At 37.2% G+C, this 22,063-nt stretch overlaps 1 protein-coding gene across 3 annotated transcripts; it reads left to right on the forward strand.

The window, feature by feature from the left end:
- The first annotated feature begins 1,704 nt into the window (after positions 1 to 1,704).
- On the forward strand, positions 1,705 to 20,364 carry LOC130085577 (constitutive coactivator of PPAR-gamma-like protein 1). Of its 3 annotated transcripts, none has more exons than XM_056251397.1 (17): positions 1,707 to 2,492; positions 4,073 to 4,319; positions 5,337 to 5,419; positions 6,602 to 6,730; positions 7,546 to 7,636; positions 9,019 to 9,083; positions 9,174 to 9,430; positions 9,893 to 9,977; positions 10,080 to 10,301; positions 10,389 to 10,560; positions 11,945 to 12,194; positions 13,472 to 13,586; positions 14,915 to 15,124; positions 16,248 to 16,437; positions 17,500 to 17,641; positions 18,560 to 18,656; positions 19,339 to 20,364. In XM_056251397.1, the coding sequence occupies exons 1-17, from the start codon at positions 2,019 to 2,021 to the stop codon at positions 19,642 to 19,644; spliced, it is 3,135 nt and encodes a 1,044-aa protein (XP_056107372.1). In that variant the 5' UTR covers positions 1,707 to 2,018; the 3' UTR covers positions 19,645 to 20,364. The 3 variants fall into 3 exon arrangements, with proteins under 3 accessions (XP_056107374.1, XP_056107372.1, XP_056107373.1); XM_056251398.1 differs by having other exon boundaries at positions 17,503 to 17,641; XM_056251399.1 differs by lacking the exons at positions 13,472 to 13,586; positions 16,248 to 16,437; positions 17,500 to 17,641; positions 18,560 to 18,656; positions 19,339 to 20,364 and having other exon boundaries at positions 1,705 to 2,492; positions 14,915 to 15,115.
- The last annotated feature ends 1,699 nt before the right edge of the window (positions 20,365 to 22,063 follow it).

Consider the following 22,063-nt stretch of genomic DNA (forward strand, 5'->3'; position numbering starts at 1 on the left):
CATTGTTTAAGGTGTTTGGATAGTCTGTTTTTGGGTTATTAAGAAATATCATTGTATGATTGTGCATGTAAACATACTAGATAAAGACAAAGCAGAAAGCATGATAATTGAAAGTGATAGTTCACCCAAAAATGAAACTTTTTTCATTATTTAGTTCCACCCTCATGTTGTTTAAACCTGTTTTTCTGTGAAACACAGGAGAAATTCAAAACAATGAGACAGTTTTTTTTAGTACAAAAGTTTATAACAATCATGTCAAGCTCCAAAAAGGATAAAACAACAGATCTAATTAATGAATACATGAATGAATGAATCTTATGACTTATGAATGAATGATGACTTTTAGTCTATTTTAATTTTATGGTGCCTTCTGGTCCATTTTGGAGCTTGAGACACATTAAGTTTCTTTCATAAAAGTTTTTTTTAATGACAGAAGGTTCATTTTTCGGGTGAACTATTCTTTTTAAAGACAGTCATACAGTAACAGTCTTAAACATGACCTGTGCATTTATTCGTTGCATTCTTTCTGATATATTCACTCAGCCAAACCTCAGACTTTAAATTGCACTTTTATAAAGCCATACATACAGATTTTTGGTCATAAGTAGACAAAAATGTATGTAGATGTAGTATGTGCCACTTTTTTTGTATAATAATTGAAAGTGCCGTGTTTCAGCAAAATGTAAATATTTCCTCAATACAATTGATGTTACAGTTTTTGTATACTTTGTCAATTTTTCTAGTTTTCAATATTCAGTTTTCACACAGTAGGAATGTAGAATTCTCTGTTTCTTCAGTTGTCTGTGAAACGATTTCTTCTCGACACAAATAAAATGATACTTACCAACATTTTCTGTCTGTATAATATATGTACTGAGACATAATTCAAATTATCTTCTTTCACAGAAGAAAGTCATACAGATTTGAAATGACATAACAAGGGAGAGTAAATTGACAGAATTTTCTTTTTTTTTTTGCACACCGTTAAGGGACATTTAAAGTTCTCTGGCTGTTTTGAATTCAAATAAATCAAATGACAGATTACCAGTGTGGTAGATCGAATTAGATCATATCTTATCACCAATGTGTGCCAAAGTATCTGCTTCTAATGAGAAACGTCTGGCTTCTTGTGTAGAAAAATAACGCATTGGCGCCCTCTATCGATTGAACCTTGAAAAACGTTTAATTTTCCTTTAACCAGGGACCCGAACCAGATCCTCAGCCAACAGATGGAAGCCCAGTATTAAAAAAGATATTCATTAACTTTAAGAACATTATCAGTTATGTATTATATAATTCACTTTAGATTCTAGATCTAACGAAAAACTATAAATAGTAAGTTGTCACAACTGAAATCCGTTACCGTAGCAAATACAGCTGATATAGGAACCATAGAGCCCTATTGAAGTCAATAGCAACATTAGTGTTATTTATTGTATAGCATATTCATATTGTTCGTAGACTATTCATATACTATTCCACGTAATTTATTACTACTATTTACATAGTAGGAATAGTTATTGCTAAAATGTTCAACTTTAAAAAGAATATATGTGTAATCGGCTACGGCTAGCCATATGAGACGTTTTAGGTTTTATATTAGCAAGAGTATCATAACATGCAACAGTTCTCCTCCACGAGAACCGCGCCCACTGAACTCCAGACTCCTCCTCCGGTGTGACTGCCTGTACGTGCCCTGCGTCGCTCCTCTCCTGTCTTTCCCCTACTCACCAGATACATCCAGACCGCAGACATGGCTCCATAAGGGTGCACATGGCGGCAAGCAGCCATGAACCAAAAAACAACTCACCAAAAACTACAGATGCATCTCCGATTTGATTGATTTTCGATTAATCAACTATCACATCCGCCGCAATATTCTTCAATCCGGTTTTCAGCATTCGGGAGCGGCTGCTTGCTTGCAACTCTCTCTCGCTCTGTCTCCATTTCCTCCAGATAATTTTACGTTCTTACTTAACCCGAAATAACAGTAGATATCATATTATAAAACAACAGCCATGGGTGTGCAGGGTTTCCAGGAATACATTGAGAAGCATTGCCCCAATGCCGTGGTGCCAGTGGAGCTCCAGAAGCTCGCCCGAGGTAGTCTGGTCGGCGGCGGCCGGCAGAGACCCCCTCAAACTCCGCTCCGGCTGCTGGTTGACGCCGAGAACTGCCTGCACCGGCTCTACGGCGGCTTCTACACCGACTGGGTGAGCGGAGGCCAGTGGAACCACATGCTTGGGTACCTCGCAGCCCTCGCCAAAGCCTGTTTCAACGGCAACATCGAGCTGCTAGTGTGCTTCAATGGCGCCCTGGAGAAAGGCCGTCTCCACGAGTGGGTCAAGCGACAGGTGAACGAGAGGCAGACCGCCCAGCAGATCGTCAGCCACATCCAGAACAAGGGAACCCCACCACCCAAGGTCTGGTTCCTGCCCCCGGTGTGCATGGCCCACTGCATCCGCCTGGCGCTCCTCAGGTTCCACATCGGGGTGAGTAGCGGCAGATGCCCGCTGTGTTTTTGACATGCAGCCATTAGCTTAGCCGAACCAGACCCAGATCAAGTGATCAAGCAAGTGCTCGACTTACAAGACACAGTGGGTTGGCAGCTAGCAGGTGGCCTAGACTTATTTCGTGTTGTTGTGTAAGTTATCCAGTTTAACAAAAACAACAAAGCATTGTTTGCTTGTCTTAGCTGATTTAAGTTGGTCTCACAGTCTGGTTTAGCTGAAAAGTTTCCAAAACCAGTCAGTAGACCAAGGGAAGGTAATCAAACTAGACTGACAGTGAAACCGTATTCTTCAATCAAATATGAATAAAGCCCTACCTTGTTTACATGTTGCATTAATTCATACACACAAACATGTTAGAACCAAGATATTCTGCTGGTTTAATTTTTCACCCTGAACCTTCAAGCCAGCTAATCAGTTAAGGCTGGTTTTCAGCAAGGATCCAACTTGTTGGAACATAAATACATGGGTTTGGTTTGCAGGGTCTTGGACACAAATCTGTAGGACATGCTGGTGGTATATGGTCAGATCTCATTTCCACAGGCATTTAGTGAACACAAGCCAGCTGTACAGGTTGGCAATGCATTGACATTAAAACTGAATGAAATCGAAGCATAAGGTATTAATGACATAATATTTAACTGTAAATATGGTATAAATAACAACAAAAAAGAAAATTCTTAAATAGTTATTCAATATTTGTTTTACCTCGACAGAAAGGAAAAGTGTTATCTATGTGTACACATCAATAACCTTAAAAATGAATAACCAAATATTAACCTCAGAATAGAAGAAAAACATGCATTTATGTATGAAATGCAGAAAAGAAGCCATGTAGTAGTAGGTTGTGCTGGCAAAAGTAAGCGCCACCTCTTCTTTTCTGTGATTGGTGTTTGCGTCACACTCTTGTGACAGAAATAGTAAGCACTGCTCTGTGATTGGCTGCACGCTCTCTTGCGTCACTTCTGCTGAGATTTAGTAGCAGTACAGGCTGAGACTAAGTTTATGGGCCCTGTTCTCAGAAGAGAGCCACGACTTATTATATTTTTGCCCATGAACACTTTTGTTTGCATTAATTTAGTATTTTTTGGGGTACTTTTTTCAGCAAAAGTTTATAAGTGTATGTAATATGGATTGTTGTTTATGTAGGCATGGACAAATTATACTACTGGGATTTTTATCTACTTATCTCCTGTACTCATAAACATTGGATCAATTCAGAAACTGAAATGTGGGCCAGGATGTGTGCAATATGATGGATTTAAAAATGTATTTGTTCACAAGTCATGCCTTGTTTTCCTATCAAGTAAAGGCCATCGGACATCATGTTGCTCAATGTATAGTTTTAAAATTCACATCACAGTCCAGAATCATCTCGTCATTGATTCTTTCAAATAGTGCTAATCGATTAAAGCATTTGACAGAGAAACCATTATGTGATGCAATTAGAAATAACATTTCCTAGACTTAACGTGCCACACATCCTTTCATGGAAATCTGTGTAAATGTAAATGTTTATGTTCTTCTAAAGAGCCTTTTTTGTAATTTGCTTCCTCACGCAGGTTGTCCAGACCATCGAGGATCATCACCAGGAAGTGATTGCCTTATTTAGAGAAAATGGGTTCCATGGCCTGGTTGCTTATGATTCTGATTACGCCCTGTGCAACATCCCGTACTACTTCAGTGCCCATGCTCTCAAACTCAGCCGCAACGGCAAAAGCCTCACCACCAGCCAATACCTGATGCATGAAGTTGCCAAGCAACTTAATCTCAATCCAAATCGTTTTGTCATTTTTGCTTCACTCTTAGGTAGGTTTGTAGAATTGCCAAGCAATTTTTACTTCAACATGACTATTCCATCTTATCTAATCATCAAGTCCTTCATTACCTTAGTACAAAGTTTGGGGTCAGTAGTTTATTTTATTTTTTTAAGTACCCCTATTATGCTTTTCTTGAGTATAACCTTTCATGCTTTCATGCAAACTAGCTGTTTGCTGGATGTAAAAGTCTGCAAAGTTTTAAAGATCAAATTGCACAAATAAAGTTGTTGACTCCTAAGAGAAAGAATCGATTCTGAACTGCCGACATGAACCGCAGCAATTCCTGTTACTTACATACTTAACAATGTAACAAATTTGCACAATGCCAGCTTATGGTTTTCATTGGCTGGCCTCGAACAAACTCTACTTTGACCCGACTTCAAACGCTAGTTGTAGCCAAGGCCTGGAAGAGTTTAGTTCTTGTTGTCGAGAAGAGGCTGTTTTCAGCTCTACAAAACCATTTTGCATGCAATTAAAAAGGATGAGGACTCTCACTTGAATTGATACGGAAAAACTGACGCCATGGTTACAGTCCGTGTCACTGTGCAAACAAGTGCTGAGGAAGATCCACAGCAGAAATTAAGATATGTTAAGAGACCTTATTCACAGCAGCGCCATCTTTGATTTGTAACTGGAATAATAGCGAGGCTGTGAGGGATAGACATGCATCTCTTCAGTGGGTTGTACTTCACTTTGGCTTGTTCTGCTGATGAAACACTGCAAAAATGTTTCCAAGAAAATTCAGTTGACAAAAAACTCCCGATTTTTATCAGCAACGGTACATTAAATTGATCAAAAGTGACAGTAAAAGATTACTATTTCAAATAAATGCTGTTCTTTTGAGCTTTAAAAACATGTAGAAATAATTGCTCAAATGTTATCAATATTGTCACAAATCATTCAATTTCATGGCTGAAAAATGTTTTACAGCTGCAATAAAAAAAAGTGTAAAAAATTAGTACTTCTGCGATACATGATCATATAAAACTTGATGCTGTTTTTGAAGGTAATCACATACTGCCTGATGAAGACTTGGCTGCCTTTCACTGGAGTTTACTTGGTCCTGAGCACCCTTTAGCATCCTTGAAGGTAAAGCCACTTATTCAATTTTTATTTTATTGATTTTGTCTTGGTCTGCATATATTTTTTTCACTTATCATTTAGCTGTGTTCATTAATACTTAGCACTTAATGGCCAAATAGGTAACATTTTTAGCAAACATGCATTCAGTCTGGCTCCATTCTGGTATGCTCGTTGAATATCCTGTTTTACTCACAAATACGTTATGTAATAGAAGTAAATGTGTTGTGTATAACAATTTAAATACTTCAGGTTTTTCTATATTGACTAGTAAATGTTTAGCCCCTGGTTTCACAGACAAGGCTTAAGCCTATAGTCCCAGACTAAAATGCATATTTGAGTTTTTAACTAAAAGTAACTTGTACTGGCATAATAAACTATATCAGTGCCATTGTTTTGTCTCTAGATGTACACCAGTAATGTTTTTTTTTCCAATGTACATTTATAAAAGCTACTTAAATGTCCTAATTGACCTATACCTAATCCTGGTTTAATCTCTAAACCCTGTCTGTGAAACCAGGCCTAACTGTTGCAAAACATAAGACTTTAGTTCTCATTAGATTTCCTCAGTTACAAGCCACTGTGATCAGTTTCCTTGACAACGTGATTGATATGAAGTCTGGAAAATAACTTATCAGGACCATGCAAAATCACTTCAGCATTGTCCTCAACGTGGACTCTTTTGGTTTAAATACTCAGTCTTTGAATCTCGCCCAAGCAAATCAACTACTGCTACTATAAAGGAAAGAGTTAAGCTGAGGAATGGCTCCATGCGTAACCTTCTGTTATCTTCTCTCAATGTTGCTGTTGCTTGACAGATGGCTTTATTGATTCGCTGTGAGCTAGAATAGAGTGGGCTTTACTCGATTTTAACACCTGACTTGGAGATCCACACGTGCTTAGTCACCTTTTGTCGCCATCATTCTCTACTTATGTTTGTGTATGTCTGTGTTTGGGTCTATCTATATTTAGTAATTACTTGGTGGTTATTGTAAAAAAAATAGGCCGCCTTTTTTTTTTTTTTTTGCAGTTTATGATCTCCATTGTCAATTAAGCTTGATTAACCTAATATCTGTGTTTGTACACGTATCGGATTGTACCCAGTCAGATATGTACTCCTATGATGCCCATCACATTTTAAGCAGAAGGAGCTTTTGCTGGGGGTGTGATGGGTTGTTTTCTCTGACCCAGGTCCGCGCGCACCAACTCGTTCTTCCTCCATGTGATGTCGTCATAAGAGCCGTGGCAGACTATGTCCGCAACCTACAGGATGTCCATGATCTGGACACAATCACTAAAGACATATTCAAGCACTCTCAGGTAAGCTAAGGCACCATTGTTAGCACCTTTTAAACGGATAGTTCACCAAAAATCAAAATGACGTAGGGCTGCACAATTGATTAGAATAAAGGCAAAAGCACAATATGGCTTGGTCTAATTATTAAATCAGAAAGCCTGTGAATTTGAAGCGTTGTGTTCTTTTAAACAGAAGCAGCTCATGATGTGGTGTTTTCAGTGTCAGAGACGGGCTCGATTCACATCTGCATCTGCTCATAACTTGCATTTGGGACAACATTCACCAACTATCTTCCCAAACTTGAGAAGCACTTATAAACTAATAAAATCTGTTGTCAACAAATGAAAAGCTTTAAGGGTGCCATAAATATTAGTGTTGTAATTTTACAATTGTAATGTCAAATACAGTTATTATTATTATGATTTATTTTGTAGTCATATTATTACAAGAATTTGAGCAAAATTATGCAACTATACAATCAAGCTTTAAAAACACATTTGACATCACAAATACAAGTTTTATCAAAAAAATTCAAAGTTATATTTTCCCCCAAACCACACAGCCCTACCTTCATGTAGTTGTCATGACTTTCTTATACAGAAGACATTTGAAGAACATTTTAGCTATTTTTGTCCATGCAATGAAAGTCAATGGGGTCCAAAACAACAAATTGTTTATATTTTTTTCAAAATATTTTTTGTGTGCCACAGAATAAAGTTAACCAGGATGAGAACAACATGGGGGAAAGTAAACGATGAAATGTTTTATTTTGGGTGAACTATGCCTTTAAGACAAAGAATTATGGACCGTGTGTTAATTCTGTGGTTTTGCATTCTAGTCCAGAACCGATGACAAAGTTGTCCGTTTCAAAAAAGCAGTGGAGTATTACGCCAACGCCAGCAAGCCCCCTTACTTCCCCCCCTATTTAGGTAAGATTGTCTATATTTTTGATTTTCCATCTCTCTCTGAACGTCATCTGTTCCTGTTGGTTCGTGCTTGTTAAATTCTTGGAGCAGGACATGTCTACTAATGCTTGCTTGGTGTTATGTTTTCCTGTCTGTGTGTGGGGCCAGGTTTTAGAGGCACGCTCTGTCTCTTTCTTAACCACCTCTCTCGGTCTCAGCCCTCACAGTAATGTGAGAAATTTTCCCACTTGCCTCGGACCTTGTGTGCACTTGGAATGGCTGCTGTGCCCTGTGCATACAAATAGGCTTCTTTAGAAAGGACTCTTGCACAGAGCGCTGCTAGTCTGGAGAAACTCTCCTCCGCTCGCCTGAAAACTTTCAACAGCTCCATTGAAATGGTGTCAATTGAATAGTTATGAGACGAGAGGAGAATTCGATTCGACATCTTCCAATTAGTTAGAGCATGTTTGACAAATTAGAGGGATTGTCTTGTAGAATTATAATACAGTCTTTTCCAAATTCAGACAGGTCAACTTTTTTGCATGATTTTAAATGTTCTGACGCTGTCAGGATGTTATGGAAGCTTATTTCACGGAATAAAGAAAATAATAAGGTAATTGTGGCTTTTACCTCACATTTCTGACCCCCCCCATCAATAGAGATTATACTCATAGAGAGTTGTTTCTCGCAATGCTCAGAATTGAGAAATAGTTTCGAATTAAGAGATATAAACTTGAAATTCCAAGGGAAAAAAGTTTGCGAGATGTTAACTCAGATTCCAACGGAAAAAATGAAGAATTGCAAGATGTAAACTCGCAATTACATGTTTATAACTTTTAATTGCAAGATGTTAATTAGGAATTCAAGTCATAATTGTATGATTAAAAAGTCGCAGTTACCCTTTTATATCTTACAGATTATATCTTACAATTTGGATTCTGAATTTTAAGATATAAACTCATAATTCTGAGGTAAATAAGTCTGAACTGCAAGTTTTAAATTACAATTTTTAGGTAAAAATTCGATTTTTACGAATTTTGAGACGTAAACTTGCAATTATGAGTTTATAACTTGACTAAAAATGTCAGAATTGTGTGTTGTTTTTTTAAAGTTGCAATTACCTTTTTTTCCCTGGTGGAAACTAGCTTGCATAGAATGGTATGGGCAGGACCGCAAGAGCTGTATTTCATAAACCTCAATACATCTCTGTGCCTACACACATTTTGAATGCATCAAGGTCAGTTTCTAGGGTGGGTGGATGTGCGGTATAACAAGAATCTCAGTAAGGGATTTTTAGTCTTTTCTCAGTATGGCTGTTTTTCTTTCCAAGTTCCTCTTCTTTTTTCCCCTGTTTTTGGTCCAGAGATTGAACCATATTTTTTTTTTTTACATTTGTATGCCAGCAGTCAGACCAAATCAGATGGGAGTGCCAGCAGCACCACAGATGCTTAACATTCCAGGCAAACCTGGGGTGAGTTCCTCTTCACCATTATGGTCCATCCTGAATGACTCGCGCTCACTCATCACACTGAGAAATACATGTTTTCGCTCATTCTCTTAGGTCCAGCATGGCTATTCCGGCCCTCCGTTGGCCGAGCCTGTCCATGAGGCAGACCCGTCGAGTAAAGGGCTCCTAGAACAGAACAGCTACAGCAACATTCCTAGTGACGGGAAGGAGCACACGCCGCTCTACGAGAGGTTGTCCCCCATTAACCCTGCTCACGGCGGCAACTCCAACCACACAGACCCGGCCTTCTTCACCATGTCGTCCACATCCTCGTCCTCAGAAAATGAGGAAAACACAGGCTCCACTGCCAAGTGAGTAACTGAGAACAAGGGAATGTATGTAGGAAATGTGTCCTTTTCAAAAGACAGTTTGTGGGAGTTAGTTTTGATGCTTGCTACTATTATTTCTGCTATGGAAACTGTATCAGCTGATATTCATTTTTTATGGTTTATTACGTATTTATATACACTGTTGATATTGGATATTTTACCAGTGAAATGAAAAAAGTATGTTCATTTCCCTCCATTTTCTTTTTAATTCTCACTTAAATGTAAGCCTTTTAACAACACTTCTAATTTAATAAGTCTTTAATTTAATGTACCGGTAGTATTTAAACTATTGATTCAAATGTCCATTTTTTTTAATTATTATTTGTTTAGACAAAATTTTGTAGAATTTTAATATTGGCCATTAATTTGTTAGCAGGCATATATATCAGGTTATTGGTACTTGACGAAATTAATATTGTTGCATCCTTTCATTCCTAAATGTAGCCATGTAAGTGACCATAAGGGATGGGACAAACAGAGAAACCAAATGGACAATATCCCAGAAGGAGACCATGGGGACCAAAATAAAGTAGGTCTACTTTTTAGCTTTATATGTCAAAATATGATATCCTTGTTTAAAGATAATAGATAATCTTGATCCATTTAATGAATTCTTTGATTTCTCTTTCAGTCTGATCCATCTGTGACCTCCCCTGTAAACCAAGGCCTGGTGGTCAGAGGTCACGTAGGGGTCAATGCCCAGATTCCATCCCTCCTCTCGATGCCAACAAGAAATCACATGGATATTACTACTCCCCCTTTACCAATGGTGGCACCAGAAGTGCTACGAGTCGCCGAGCACAGACACAAAAAGGGCCTCATGTACCCATACATCTACCATGTTCTTACCAAGGTCAACCTTTAGTTTCTAGCATCTCAGCTGTAACTATTCATTATTAAGCTGTTATGATTGACTGTGTTTGATGGTTGTTTTTTGCAGGGTGAGCTAAAGTTATCCGTCACCATTGAGGATGAAGCTAACAAAGACCTGCCCTCTGCGGTGCAGCTGTACCGGCCAATCCGTCAATATGTTTACGGGGTGCTCTTCAGCCTGGCCGAGGCCAAAAAGAAGGCAGAGAGACTCGCCATGAGGAGAAATCGCCTCCCGGATTGTGAGTAACAGAACTAAACATCTCATTTGCAACAGTCAGGACTCAGGAAATAAGGAAAAATTGTTCCAGATTATAAAAAAAAAAATCAAAATCTATGTAACAACACCTGTTTTTGTAGTACCCTCAAAATTTGATAAGCTATTGGCAATTTTACAGAAAACCTTGTTCATGAATATTAATATTGTATTGCTAACATTATTACCCAACCTTTTTGGAACAAACAGTATTTAATGTAATTAATATTCATAAGCCAGACCTTTACCAATTTTTCCAAAAAAGACAACATTTTGGAAATAATTCAAAATAAATCTATCTACATAAAGAATTGAAGCAAATGACTAAATCATAAATTGTCATCTTACCTAACGGTATTATTCAGAAGTTCCATTAGTAGATGCTTATAAAAAGGCAAAAATGTAGAATTTCAAACTGAAAGATTTTATATAGTTCTTGGAATGTTGATTAGTAAATAAGTTAGTTAGAAGTTAAAAATAAATAAATTGACTTCTCAGCTAAAATACTCAAACTTGGGATGAATTTGCATTCATTTATAAAGTCATAATATAGACATTTCTAAATTTCAATTTTTTTTCCCTAAATCAGTTTATTGTTCTGCTACTGTTGTTCAAGTCTTGCATGTTCCAGAATAACAATTCTGGAATTGTCATTCAATTTCAATTTCAATTTCAATTGAATATTGAAAAATGTGTTATTTGATCAGATCGTTCCAGTATTCAGACGTACTTGAAATTGTTAGTTCCCAACCCTACTGTTATTGCCTGGACTCTCTCCAGAGGCCTGTTGATGGCTGATCTAATTACTCACAGAGTAGTGCACTTGAGTGTTGACATTAGCTTGTTATTCTTGGTCATATGCAGGCAAATTATTTTTTTCAGTAATTAGCATCATTCAAGAACTAACATTAGCTCTGTTAATGCTGATGTCTTTTTTCCCTCAGTGGAAAATAGAATACAAGATGTGAAACTAGAACAGGAAAACATTATTCAAAAGTAAACATTCAAATAATTTATTCAATTAGAGAAAATCCTGTCAAGGGAGACCTACTATGAGCTCTGGGATTAACAATGTATGCCTCCATAAAACTAGGGGAAAATAAATGGCTAAATTCTTAGTGAAAAAAATGCATTACCCATGATCCACCAATAAGAGAATGTTTGGCTATTTTCCAATAAATATATATATATATATATATTTATATTAAATTTGTTTGTTTACACTCAATATTTTTAAATGTCTTTGCCAAGTTTTTTAAATGTTCGATTACATGCTATATATGTTGTCAAACATCATGTTAAGCTAATTAGTTCTTGATGTTTAGTCACATCTGCAGACTAAACACTGTTTTTGTTTTGTGACATTGTAGATCCAACAGTGATAATAAAAGAATGGGCTGCTTACAAAGGCAAATCTCCACACACCCCTGAACTAGTGGAAGCACTTCCCTTCCGGGAATGGACCTGCCCAAACCTGAAGAAACTCTGGCTGGGCAAGGCAGTGGAGGACAAGAACCGGAGGATGAGGGCTTTTTTGGCCTGCATGAGGTCGGACACTCCAGCTATGCTGAACCCTGCCAATGTCCCCACACCACTCATGGTGCTCTGTTGCGTACTACGGTAAGCATCTAAACACAGTTACTATTTCTAAAGTCTCGGAAAGACATAAAAAAACATGGTAGTTAAATGCTTTCCCACAGATTACAAATAGAGTTGTTCCGATACTAGTATCGGAAATGCCGCCGATACCAATAAAAATGCTGGCATCGGTATCGGCGAGTACTTCTACCCATGTACCGATCCGATACCATTTTCTTAAACAATATCTAGTTATGCACGCTAGCTTTGCATAACGCTGCAAATCGGAGATCAATTCTTCTTCACTGCTCTAAACAGTGGTTGCTTGTGGCGACACAGGAAGTTGTGCTGTTGCCAAAAGCAACCACTGTTTAGAGCAGCGAAGAAGAAAACGCGCGTGCGCGATAGCAGTATGTCCGCGCTGTTTAGCAGTATTTCAGACTGGACCAACCAGCCAGGAAAACGGTGACATGTCTCGTATGCCATACTGCAATTTCGAGGGGTGGAATAAGTATTAGCAACTTCAACACGAGTAACTTAAAGCATTTGAAGACGCGTCACCCCGCAGAACACAATTACACAAAGGCAAGGGCAGAGAAGAATGAGCCGCGCCAGAATCAACAATCTCTGAAAGCTTCATTCAAACAAAGAGAAAAGTTTTCAAAAGACAGCCAACGAGCGATAAATATAACCGACAACATGTGTTGTACCAACAACCTCAATATAACCGAGTTTATTGTTCTGGATGACCAGACGCGGTCAAAACTGAAATGCCGTTTATTTAACAAAATTGTTTATGGACTTTCAATTATAAAGAGATTATTTTCTTATATTATTCATATATCATTTTTTAGATTCCTAGATTTATTTGTTGCACTTTTTTTATGCAGTTACATTGTACTAAAATATCCTTTTCAGTTTACAGTATTAGATGTGTGGTTGCATTAAGTTCTTTTTCACTTAAGAAAGATAAATAATATATTGCTGTGAAATGTATGTCAGATAATAAAAATACTCTAGTTCACAGTATGTATTTGTTCATGTTTAATTAAGGGATAAGTCTGAAACATGCCATACAATAATTCTATCAATTCATATAGTGCTGGTATGAATTGCAGCTGTATAGATACTGTACACACCCAGGTATCGGATCAGTACTCGGTATCGGCCGATACCCTGAGTCCAGGAATCGGTATCGGGAAGGGAAAAAGGGTATCGGAACATCTCTAATTTCAAATGGCTTAAACCATTGCAGTAAGGGCCTTCAGTATCAGCTCTTGTTTATTTGTAATATTTCACTCCTTTCTGTTTTAATTCAGGTTTATGTTACAATGGCCAGGAGTAAGAATTTTGCGTCGTAACGAACTTGACGCTTTCCTAGCTCAAGCACTTTCTCCTAAACTTTATGAGCCTGACCAGCTGCAGGACCTGAAGGTGATTTATGTGGAGAATGTTGCACGAGGAGCGTCCAGAGAATACCCACAAACCCACATTAAAGGCCTGTTCACATCAAGGCATATGCAACAGAACGACATGAAAGAAAAATATTCACAAAAAATTTTTATACACAAAAAATGTTGTGCGCAAACTATTCGCACTGAGCCTAATGGCAAATATGTTATCCCTCACTTTTGTCATACAAACGTGAGAAGCAAAAGTTAAAATATCCACAGAAAATAGGATTTATGCACAGCTTCACTACTTCCTGAACTTCAGCCAGCCCTTTGTTTCCTGTCTGTCATTATTGGACAAACTGATTAATCCAGGTGTGCCTGATTATTGTTACTGAGGCCAGGCACACCTGGATTAAGTAGTGAAGCTGTGCATAAAGCCAATTGTTTGTATGCAAAGCTATTTGTGCTGAGTATGGAACACATTTGTATTTCTGCACTTGAATGAATTGTTTGGCATCCAAAAAAGAAAGGACAAAGTATTCAAATAATTTTTTGCCCACAAAACTTTTCATCATTATGACGATGACTTTTTATGATTTGTTTTAAGTATGGATACCTGAACACGTTTTTTGGCATCCGAACTTAGTGTTAAAATAAGTAAATACTCTGTGAAGGAGTTCATGGATAAATGAATACATTTGTTTTAAAGCTTGTGTATGCGCTTCACATTTAGATTTGGTTTGAACCGCCTCCGGTTTATCCAGTTTAATCAATAATCTGATATGTTTACATGTTAGTGTATTTCAAGCAAATAGCCCGTTGTTGTGTTGCAAAAAGTGAGGTTTTAAGTATTTTTCTGGACACTTCTTATTTTGTAAGAACGCTTGCCAGGCTGATTGGCCTTGATGCTTTTGTGAAAGCATGTTTTCATCTGATAGTCGGTTTTGCGGGAAAAGACATGGCATTTGAGCAACTTGAGTGCTAGGAATGTGGTCTTTTTGTGTAGATGGTTTACTTGCCTGTCTGAGCTGCTTTTTTCCCCCTGCTCATTTCAGTCTGTTGCTGTGAGCTCATAAAAACACGTGAACCATCCACACTTGCTGTGTCGTGTTTGTCCATGTCTGTCAGCTCTGTCGATCTATATGCGCTTTTTGCTTCGCTGGTTGCTCTCGCTGGCTGTTCGTGAATTGGCTGGTGTGGTTTGTGCATTAGTCTACATGTATGGAATGGATAGACTATGATTTGTTCATGCTTGCTTTGTGCTTTTGGCTGAGGTAGGAGGGGGTTGTAATCTGCTGGGTGGTTTAGCATGTTGCTTATTTAACCTTAAGAGCTTTGTTTAACTGTCACTGCATCTGTCGCCTCCAGATTGATAACCTGGATCCACGCGGCGTTCAGGTGGCTGCTCTTTTTATGAGTGGAGTGGATATGGCGCTGTTTGCCAATGACGTGTGCGGGCAGCCCATTCCCTGGGAACACTGCTGTCCGTGGATGTACTTTGACGGCAAGCTGCTACAGAGTAAACTCATCCGGGCCAACAGAGACAAGGCCCCACTCATTGACCTCTGCGACGGTCAGGTATAATTGGCATGGCAACACTGTTTTATTTTTACATGCATAAAAGTTTCAAAGTCACATGATTTACAGACAGAACGACTTAACTGACCTTAAACTGACACCAGATTTGAAGTATTACAGCAGAAAAGATTGGTGATAGAACTGTGTGCTTGGGGTGGATTGAAACTAATTTTTCAGTACACAACCAGAACCAACAACACTTATTGATACTAAATTGACACCTGAGGCTGCAAATAAACAATTTTGGGTGACTGAAGAACTAGCATTTTGTAATTCCATGTCAATAATTTGGGGTGTGTTTTTAGTTAATGCATTTTAGTTTAGGAAAGCAAAAGGAAAGCATAGAAAGCAAAAGGTTTTTTTTTATTTTTTTTATTTTTTTATTGTTCAAACATGTTTTTTATTTTATTTTACTCAGCAAGGGCACATTAAATTTATCTATTTCAAATTAACTTTCTATTCATCAAAGAATCCTGAAAATAAATCACACTTTAAAATATATTGAAATGAAATATTGAAATATTGAAATTATATTTTCAAAATAGATCACAATATTCACAAAGATTTCACAATATTACAGTTAACTGTATTTATATTAAATAAATGCAGCCTTTATGAGCATAAGAGATTTCTTACAAAATCATTTAAAAAATCTTACTGACCCCAAACTTTTCAATGGTAGTGTATATATAAAATGCATTAATTATATTAAATATTAAGACATCAACCAGAGGTGCTTACATATTCTATATTTGCAAACACTGAACCCAAACAAAACCTATAATAATATTCAAATTATATTACAAAAATACCTTTCTCTACTTTTAAATGTTTAACAAAGATGTTTGTTGAGCTTGCAGTCTGCAGTGCACTTTAATTTATGGTTCTGTAGCTCACTGTAATTCATTGTTTGCACAATATATACTGTAATATTTACTTAATTGTTAATCTTTAATCCAAAGAATTGAAGGTGTAAACTGATGTACGGTTTAAGTACTCTTTATTTAAATAAGATTTCACATTACGTTTTTTCTATAATGTAAGGACGAAATTGTAAGTCTGCGATTGCAATCCAGAGTTATAGCCGATCTAAAATGTACATGTGTCCTCTTGTTGTCTCCAGACAGAGCTAGTTGCCAAGGTGGAGAAAATGCGTCAGAGTATCCTGGAGGGTCTGAACTTCTCTCGGCCGCACCAGCCCATCGCATTCCCCCCTCCACCTCCACACGCAATGCCTTTCTACCACCACAACAACACCTTCTACCCTCCACCTCCTCTGCCCCCACTGCAGGCTAGAGGCAGGGGCATGCCTGGTAAGACTGGTTGGTAGTACACATTCACAATATACCAAACACCTTTTCATTAGTAATCGTTTTTAGTAGCTTAGATGTGAAATGTTTGAACACAATAATGTTCTTTTAAAGTAGCATGCTAATACCATGTGAGTCATGTTTATTACAAGGTAGTAAAAGTGAAGAATGAATCAATGAAGGGCTTTTCACATGGAACTTAACCCTAGGTTTATCATCGTTTTAACCCCGGCTTTAAAACCCCGGTGAACACTTTTTCTTTAGAGAGCAGGATTTTTTTCAGATTTTGACCAAAAATAGGACGATGTGAGCATTATGGAGCGCTAAACTCTGACATGTAATTTGTTTCATTCATACTCGTCCTCACGAAGAAAGCCCACAAGTGAGACTTATGAGCAATAAGTTCCAGGAAATCTCTAATATGGACAAAGACATCCAGCAATAGCTGTAGCTGAATAAAATGCAGATAGAGACATGTTGCCTGATTAAACATGAGAATTTACGTATGATGGTTTATCTGTGTACTTCAAGCCATCTCTGGTATTTTCATAAGGATAAAGTATATTTATAATGCAATGCCAATTGACATAGCCTTTATCACTGCATATAATACTATAAAATAATGATTTTTTTCAATGATCACATGCTTTGTTACAGAAACAGCGCATTGTATAAAAAGTAGTTTCAGCGTTTGATGGGAAAAATGTCAAATGCAGACGGAAATGCGCTCTAGCGGTTAATAAAACAGAACCGCATGCGTCTTGCGGAAGAACATTGTAGCGGGAGCTACTTCTCTCTTTTGACATCTATGACGAGTCACGCAGGTACTGGGCTACTCCGCAGTGGTACAACCCGAACCAGTCTAAAATAGTCAGAACATAAAAACTTATTATAGGTGTACCGTACCTATAATAAACGCGGTTCGGAAAATGGATTCATGATGTACTTGCTCATTTATGTAAATGTTGTACATTTTGAACACAAAAAAAGTTACAAACTGCAGCTTTAAGGATGCAGCTTCTTCAGAGTTATTAAAGTTACGTTGTTCATTTCATTCCTCTCAAGTAGGCCTTCAAGCCATGCCTTCACAGGGTGGTAAGCTTGAGATTGCAGGCACAGTAGTGGGTCAGTGGGCCGGTAGTCGTCGTGGAAGAGGAAGAGCTGCGTTTCCCATACAGGTGGTGTCAGTTGGTGGACCAACCAGAGGGTAAGCAAGAAATATCCAGTAATTTTTCTTAAATAATGCTAGTTTATAAATAAATTCTCCCATTTTAATGTTTGTATTTCTGTCCTCTTATTCCAAAAATTCATTTATATTAACTGTTTACATTTATATTTACTTTCCTGGGCAGTACAGTTTATTTTTAATTGACTTGCTTACTCGCTGTTTGTATTTGTCTCTGTTGCAGAAATATCTGCGTTTAAATATTGTATACAGGGCCTGACATTAACACCCGCCAAATGCGGGTGGATTTCAGCAGTGGCGTGTAACACAGTTACTCCTACTAGCCACTTTGGCGGGTTGAATTTGATTTATAATTTCAATTGAAGTCTTTTAAAAAGGCATCTGAAATAATAAACCAAGTTCAATGTAGTGTTGTCAAAAATATCGATTTTTGTATACACATCGACACTGAAATACCTGAAACGCTTCCAATACTCATTTTCCACAGAATACACGATACCAGCTGCACTTTCTCACTCTCTCATCTCTTCGACAGCAAGTTTACACACAAACCCTCCTCCCCTCATGCATAATTTTACTGATTTCAATTTTGTGCTCACACCACTTCAGCACTTAAACACTCAAATACACACAAGTATTCATGTAAACATGGTCAGTTATGTTGAGAAAGAAAATGCATGTGTAACAGTATAATGGGTCTGTGTGTCAGGTCTTAAAGTGACAGCAGCCTAATATACATGCTTCCAAATTATGAGATAATATTAAAAATATCTATGGGAGTTTCTCCCCATGGTATTGATGTCAAAATTGTGGCCAGTGAAAATTCTGAGTGTCGAGTAACTTTGGAAAACCACTAGCCACAGTGGCTGGTGGGCAAAAAAAAGTTAATGTCAAGCCCTGTATAATTTTTCTTTAAATGTATTGCCTTTCTTTGAACAGTCATCCAAGAGGTGTGATTTCTACTCCTGTTATAAGGACGTTTGGTCGAGGAACCAAATACTACAGTAGAGGGTTCAAGAGTCAGGGATCATACCAGGTGAATGTTATATTCATATTGTTTGAGTATATACACTGCTGTTCAAAAGTGTAGGATCAGGAAAAAATGTTTTTAAAGAAATTCTTTTATTCAGCAAGGATGCATTAAATTGATAAAGTGACAGACATTTTAAATGTTACAAAAGATTTCAAATAAATACTGTTCTTTTGAACTTTCTACTCATCAAATAATGCTAAGGAAAAAATGCATCACGAATAATTATAATTAATAAGAATAATAAAATATTATAAGAATAAAAGTTAATTCGAATAAATGTTTCTTGAGAACCAAATCTGCATATTATAATGATTTCTCATCATTCATGTGACACTGAAGACTGGAGTAATGATGCTGAAAATTCAGCTTTGACATCACAGGAATAAATTATATTCTAAAATGTATTAAAATAGAAAAGAGATATTTTAAACTGTAATATTTCACAATATGACTATTTTTGATCAAATGAATTCAGCCTCGGTGAGCATAAGATAATTCTTTCAAAAGCATAAAAGAACACCCTACCAATCAACCTCAAAATTCTAAATGGTAGTGTATACATATCATTCAATTTTTTAAATGTAGTGTGTGGTTATTCTTCAGAAATCAGTGATGGTGTAATTTTTATTCGTAATTTTTACACTGATTGGATTAATGGACATGGTGCAAAATTAATTTTTATCAGAGCAAGCCTGCATATGCTGCCTCAAACAATGAAGAGATAAAAGACAGAAAGAAGCCCAAGTTGGCGACCAAATCACCACATCTGTCCTCAGAAGATGCAGCAGAGAACGGCTTGGTGGAGGGTGAAGAGGAAGACCAGCTCAATGGGAATGAAGGGGAAAGCAGGGCTCCAAACCAACCTGAAAGTGCCTTTAGCAACGAATCTAAAATGTGCAATACTAATCCTCATTTAAGTGCACTAAATGAAGACGGCGAGGGCTGCAGAGATGAAGTCCTGGGCGCCGCTGTCTTACAAGCAGAAGAGTAAACCTATTTTTATAGAGAGGGTGAAGGTTGATGGAAGGTTAAGTGTTAAGGGATATCTAGAAGGATGGAAGGCCTACAGTCGGTGTACATTTTTTCCTCTCCGAAAGCGATAAATGAGGACTTACGAATTTTTGAAATCCCTCTTAGATGTCAGCGAGTTAAAGCCACAAGTAATGATGAGGAAAAACATAGATATACAAGTCAATAAATAGATAATCTTACCAGTTCAGTGATGAAAGACGGTGTTCTCCCTCGTCAATGATATTACACGTTTTAAAACTGGTTACATGAAATTATTTTACTTTCTCGATGAAATGCAGAAACCAAAATACTGATTTTCATTTGCCAGTCTTTTAGTTTTTAGTAAGTTGAGATTCAAGTACCATATATATATATATATATATTTGCCATTGTAATTGAGTTCGTATTGTCACAGTAAATGCTTTTTTAATGTTTGAGAACCTAAAACTCACCATTTGAAAAAGAGAAAACCAAGAACGCGTTTCTCCCGTGTCATCACTGAGAGTTTACTCGTGTTTCAAATGTGCGGTTGTTTTGACATTGAGTAACTAGTATTACTACTGCATCTTAAGTTCTGATGATTTCAATGTGTCATACATTAGCGGTTATAGGTAATATGTCAAGAAATGGTTCGAAAAATCTCACGAGTTGCAAATGAGCTCTTGGAAAAAACACCAATGTCTCTTTCCATGTCTGAAAATGCCATGCATCAATGTGGTTTCTTGAATCAAACGTAGCACATTAGTACAACTGTCTCAGCTAAACTTTCTGCATGGCTCACGATTAAAAAGAAAAGAAAAAAAGGTGTGTAGTTCTAATGCATGTTGTCCTATTTCTTCCTTCATTACAAATACCGTGCCCATCTGCAAAATTTTAAAAGGCTAATAATCAGTAATAGTCCTATAAAAGGTGTTAACTTTTAGTCAGTAACTGATTTGCGCTAACCTTAAGTTTATTATTTTTGTGATTTATTGACCTCTGTTGTATTTACTCCAACATTATCTAGCCACTTTAAATATTGTTAATCCTGGTGTACTCATCACTGTATACATTATTGTTCTCTGTTGCTGTTTTCCGCGTTCATACTAGCATACCAATCTTTGGGAAAAAATGGCTTTGATCTTAAATTCTTCCCCCTTTTCTTAGCTCAGAACAAGTTCTGCGAAACATTCGACCCTCCCATTTTGAGAGTTTAGCCTAAGCAAGTACACTTGTAATAATTTTGATGTTTACTTTAGTGTTTTCAGAACTTCTAAACGTACTTTTAAACGAGAATCGTTACTTCTCCATCTAATCCTCCTGATGCTTTTCATTGCACATTAGTGATCAGAAATATGGTGTATTCCCCTCAGTCCCCTGCCGCAAGTCTAAGTAGGTTACCTTGATGTAAGTTGATCGGAGTTTCTCCCTAACTCATGGGTTGTAAAAGAATGAACTACTGTTGGGTTTGAGTGATTGTTGATGGATTGTGGTGTGATGTATTTGAAGGAAATCGAATGCAACTTACAATGCTTAATAAAAGTCTTTATTCTTTTAGAATAATTCTCTTTGTGTGCGCGTGTGTGTTTTTAAGAGTTGACTGCTCATGATCCCAAACCTTTTTAGTACAGGTTGCATTTTTCATGATTTTACAGTGTTATAGTCAAGCTTTGCTACAGCATGTGGACTTTCTCAGCCCCCTGCTGGAGAATAAACTGTCAAGTCATGTTCTTTAGTAATAGACTTTTTGCTGCATGAAAACAGCAATGTTCTATAAACTGAGAACGTTTTGTAGAACGTAAATATTGGTTTATAAATGATTGACCTATTTTTGCATTCTAGGAGCCAAACACTTATTTTAACTGTTAGTTTCATCTTCCTCTTTTTGTGGCTTTGACTTTATGGCAGCCCTGAGAACCATAAAAAGATGTGACATTTAGAGCACTGATTGGCGGAAAGTCTGAACAATGGTGGCTAATCTGTGTCTCAGACCATCTAGCACCACCAATAGGTCAAATGTGCGCTTACATTTCAGGTTGCAACTGAACTGTGTGAACACAGCTGACTCAATTTGGCTTTACCATTTATTTATAGGTTTTAAAATTTATCCTAGACCCATTCATCAGATCTTCCCAGAAATTTCCCCAAAGACGTTTGGGACAGGACTTATTGGTCAGAAATAAAACGAATATTTTGCTTATACAATTATAGTCACTGGTCTATTTGTTTTGTTTTAGATTTATTGGGGAATGCAAAGTAGAATGACACCAGTTTTGGTGGTCAGTCATATTGCCAGTCTGCCAAATAGATTTTTTATTTTAATTATGTATTTTACCAACACTTTGGTGTATTTAGATGAATCTTGCATCATTGTGACCATGCTCTGAGTGTACCTGAGCAAAATGTTTAAATATTATGAG

This window comes from Rhinichthys klamathensis, unplaced genomic scaffold (genome assembly GCF_029890125.1).
Source record: "Rhinichthys klamathensis goyatoka isolate OS25496 unplaced genomic scaffold, OSU_Roscu_1.1 h1tg000082l_1, whole genome shotgun sequence".
In the NCBI taxonomy this organism is placed as follows: domain Eukaryota; kingdom Metazoa; phylum Chordata; class Actinopteri; order Cypriniformes; family Leuciscidae; genus Rhinichthys; species Rhinichthys klamathensis.

Excerpts from the sequence above, each read along its gene's own strand:
- LOC130085577 (XM_056251397.1), top strand. The coding sequence starts at position 2,019 with ATGGGTGTGCAGGGTTTCCAGGAATACATTGAGAAGCATTGCCCCAAT. Across the intron at positions 2,493-4,072 it reads TCCTCAGGTTCCACATCGGG|GTTGTCCAGACCATCGAGGA; the intron begins GTGAGTAGCGGC and ends TTCCTCACGCAG. Across the intron at positions 6,731-7,545 it reads ACATATTCAAGCACTCTCAG|TCCAGAACCGATGACAAAGT; the intron begins GTAAGCTAAGGC and ends TTTGCATTCTAG.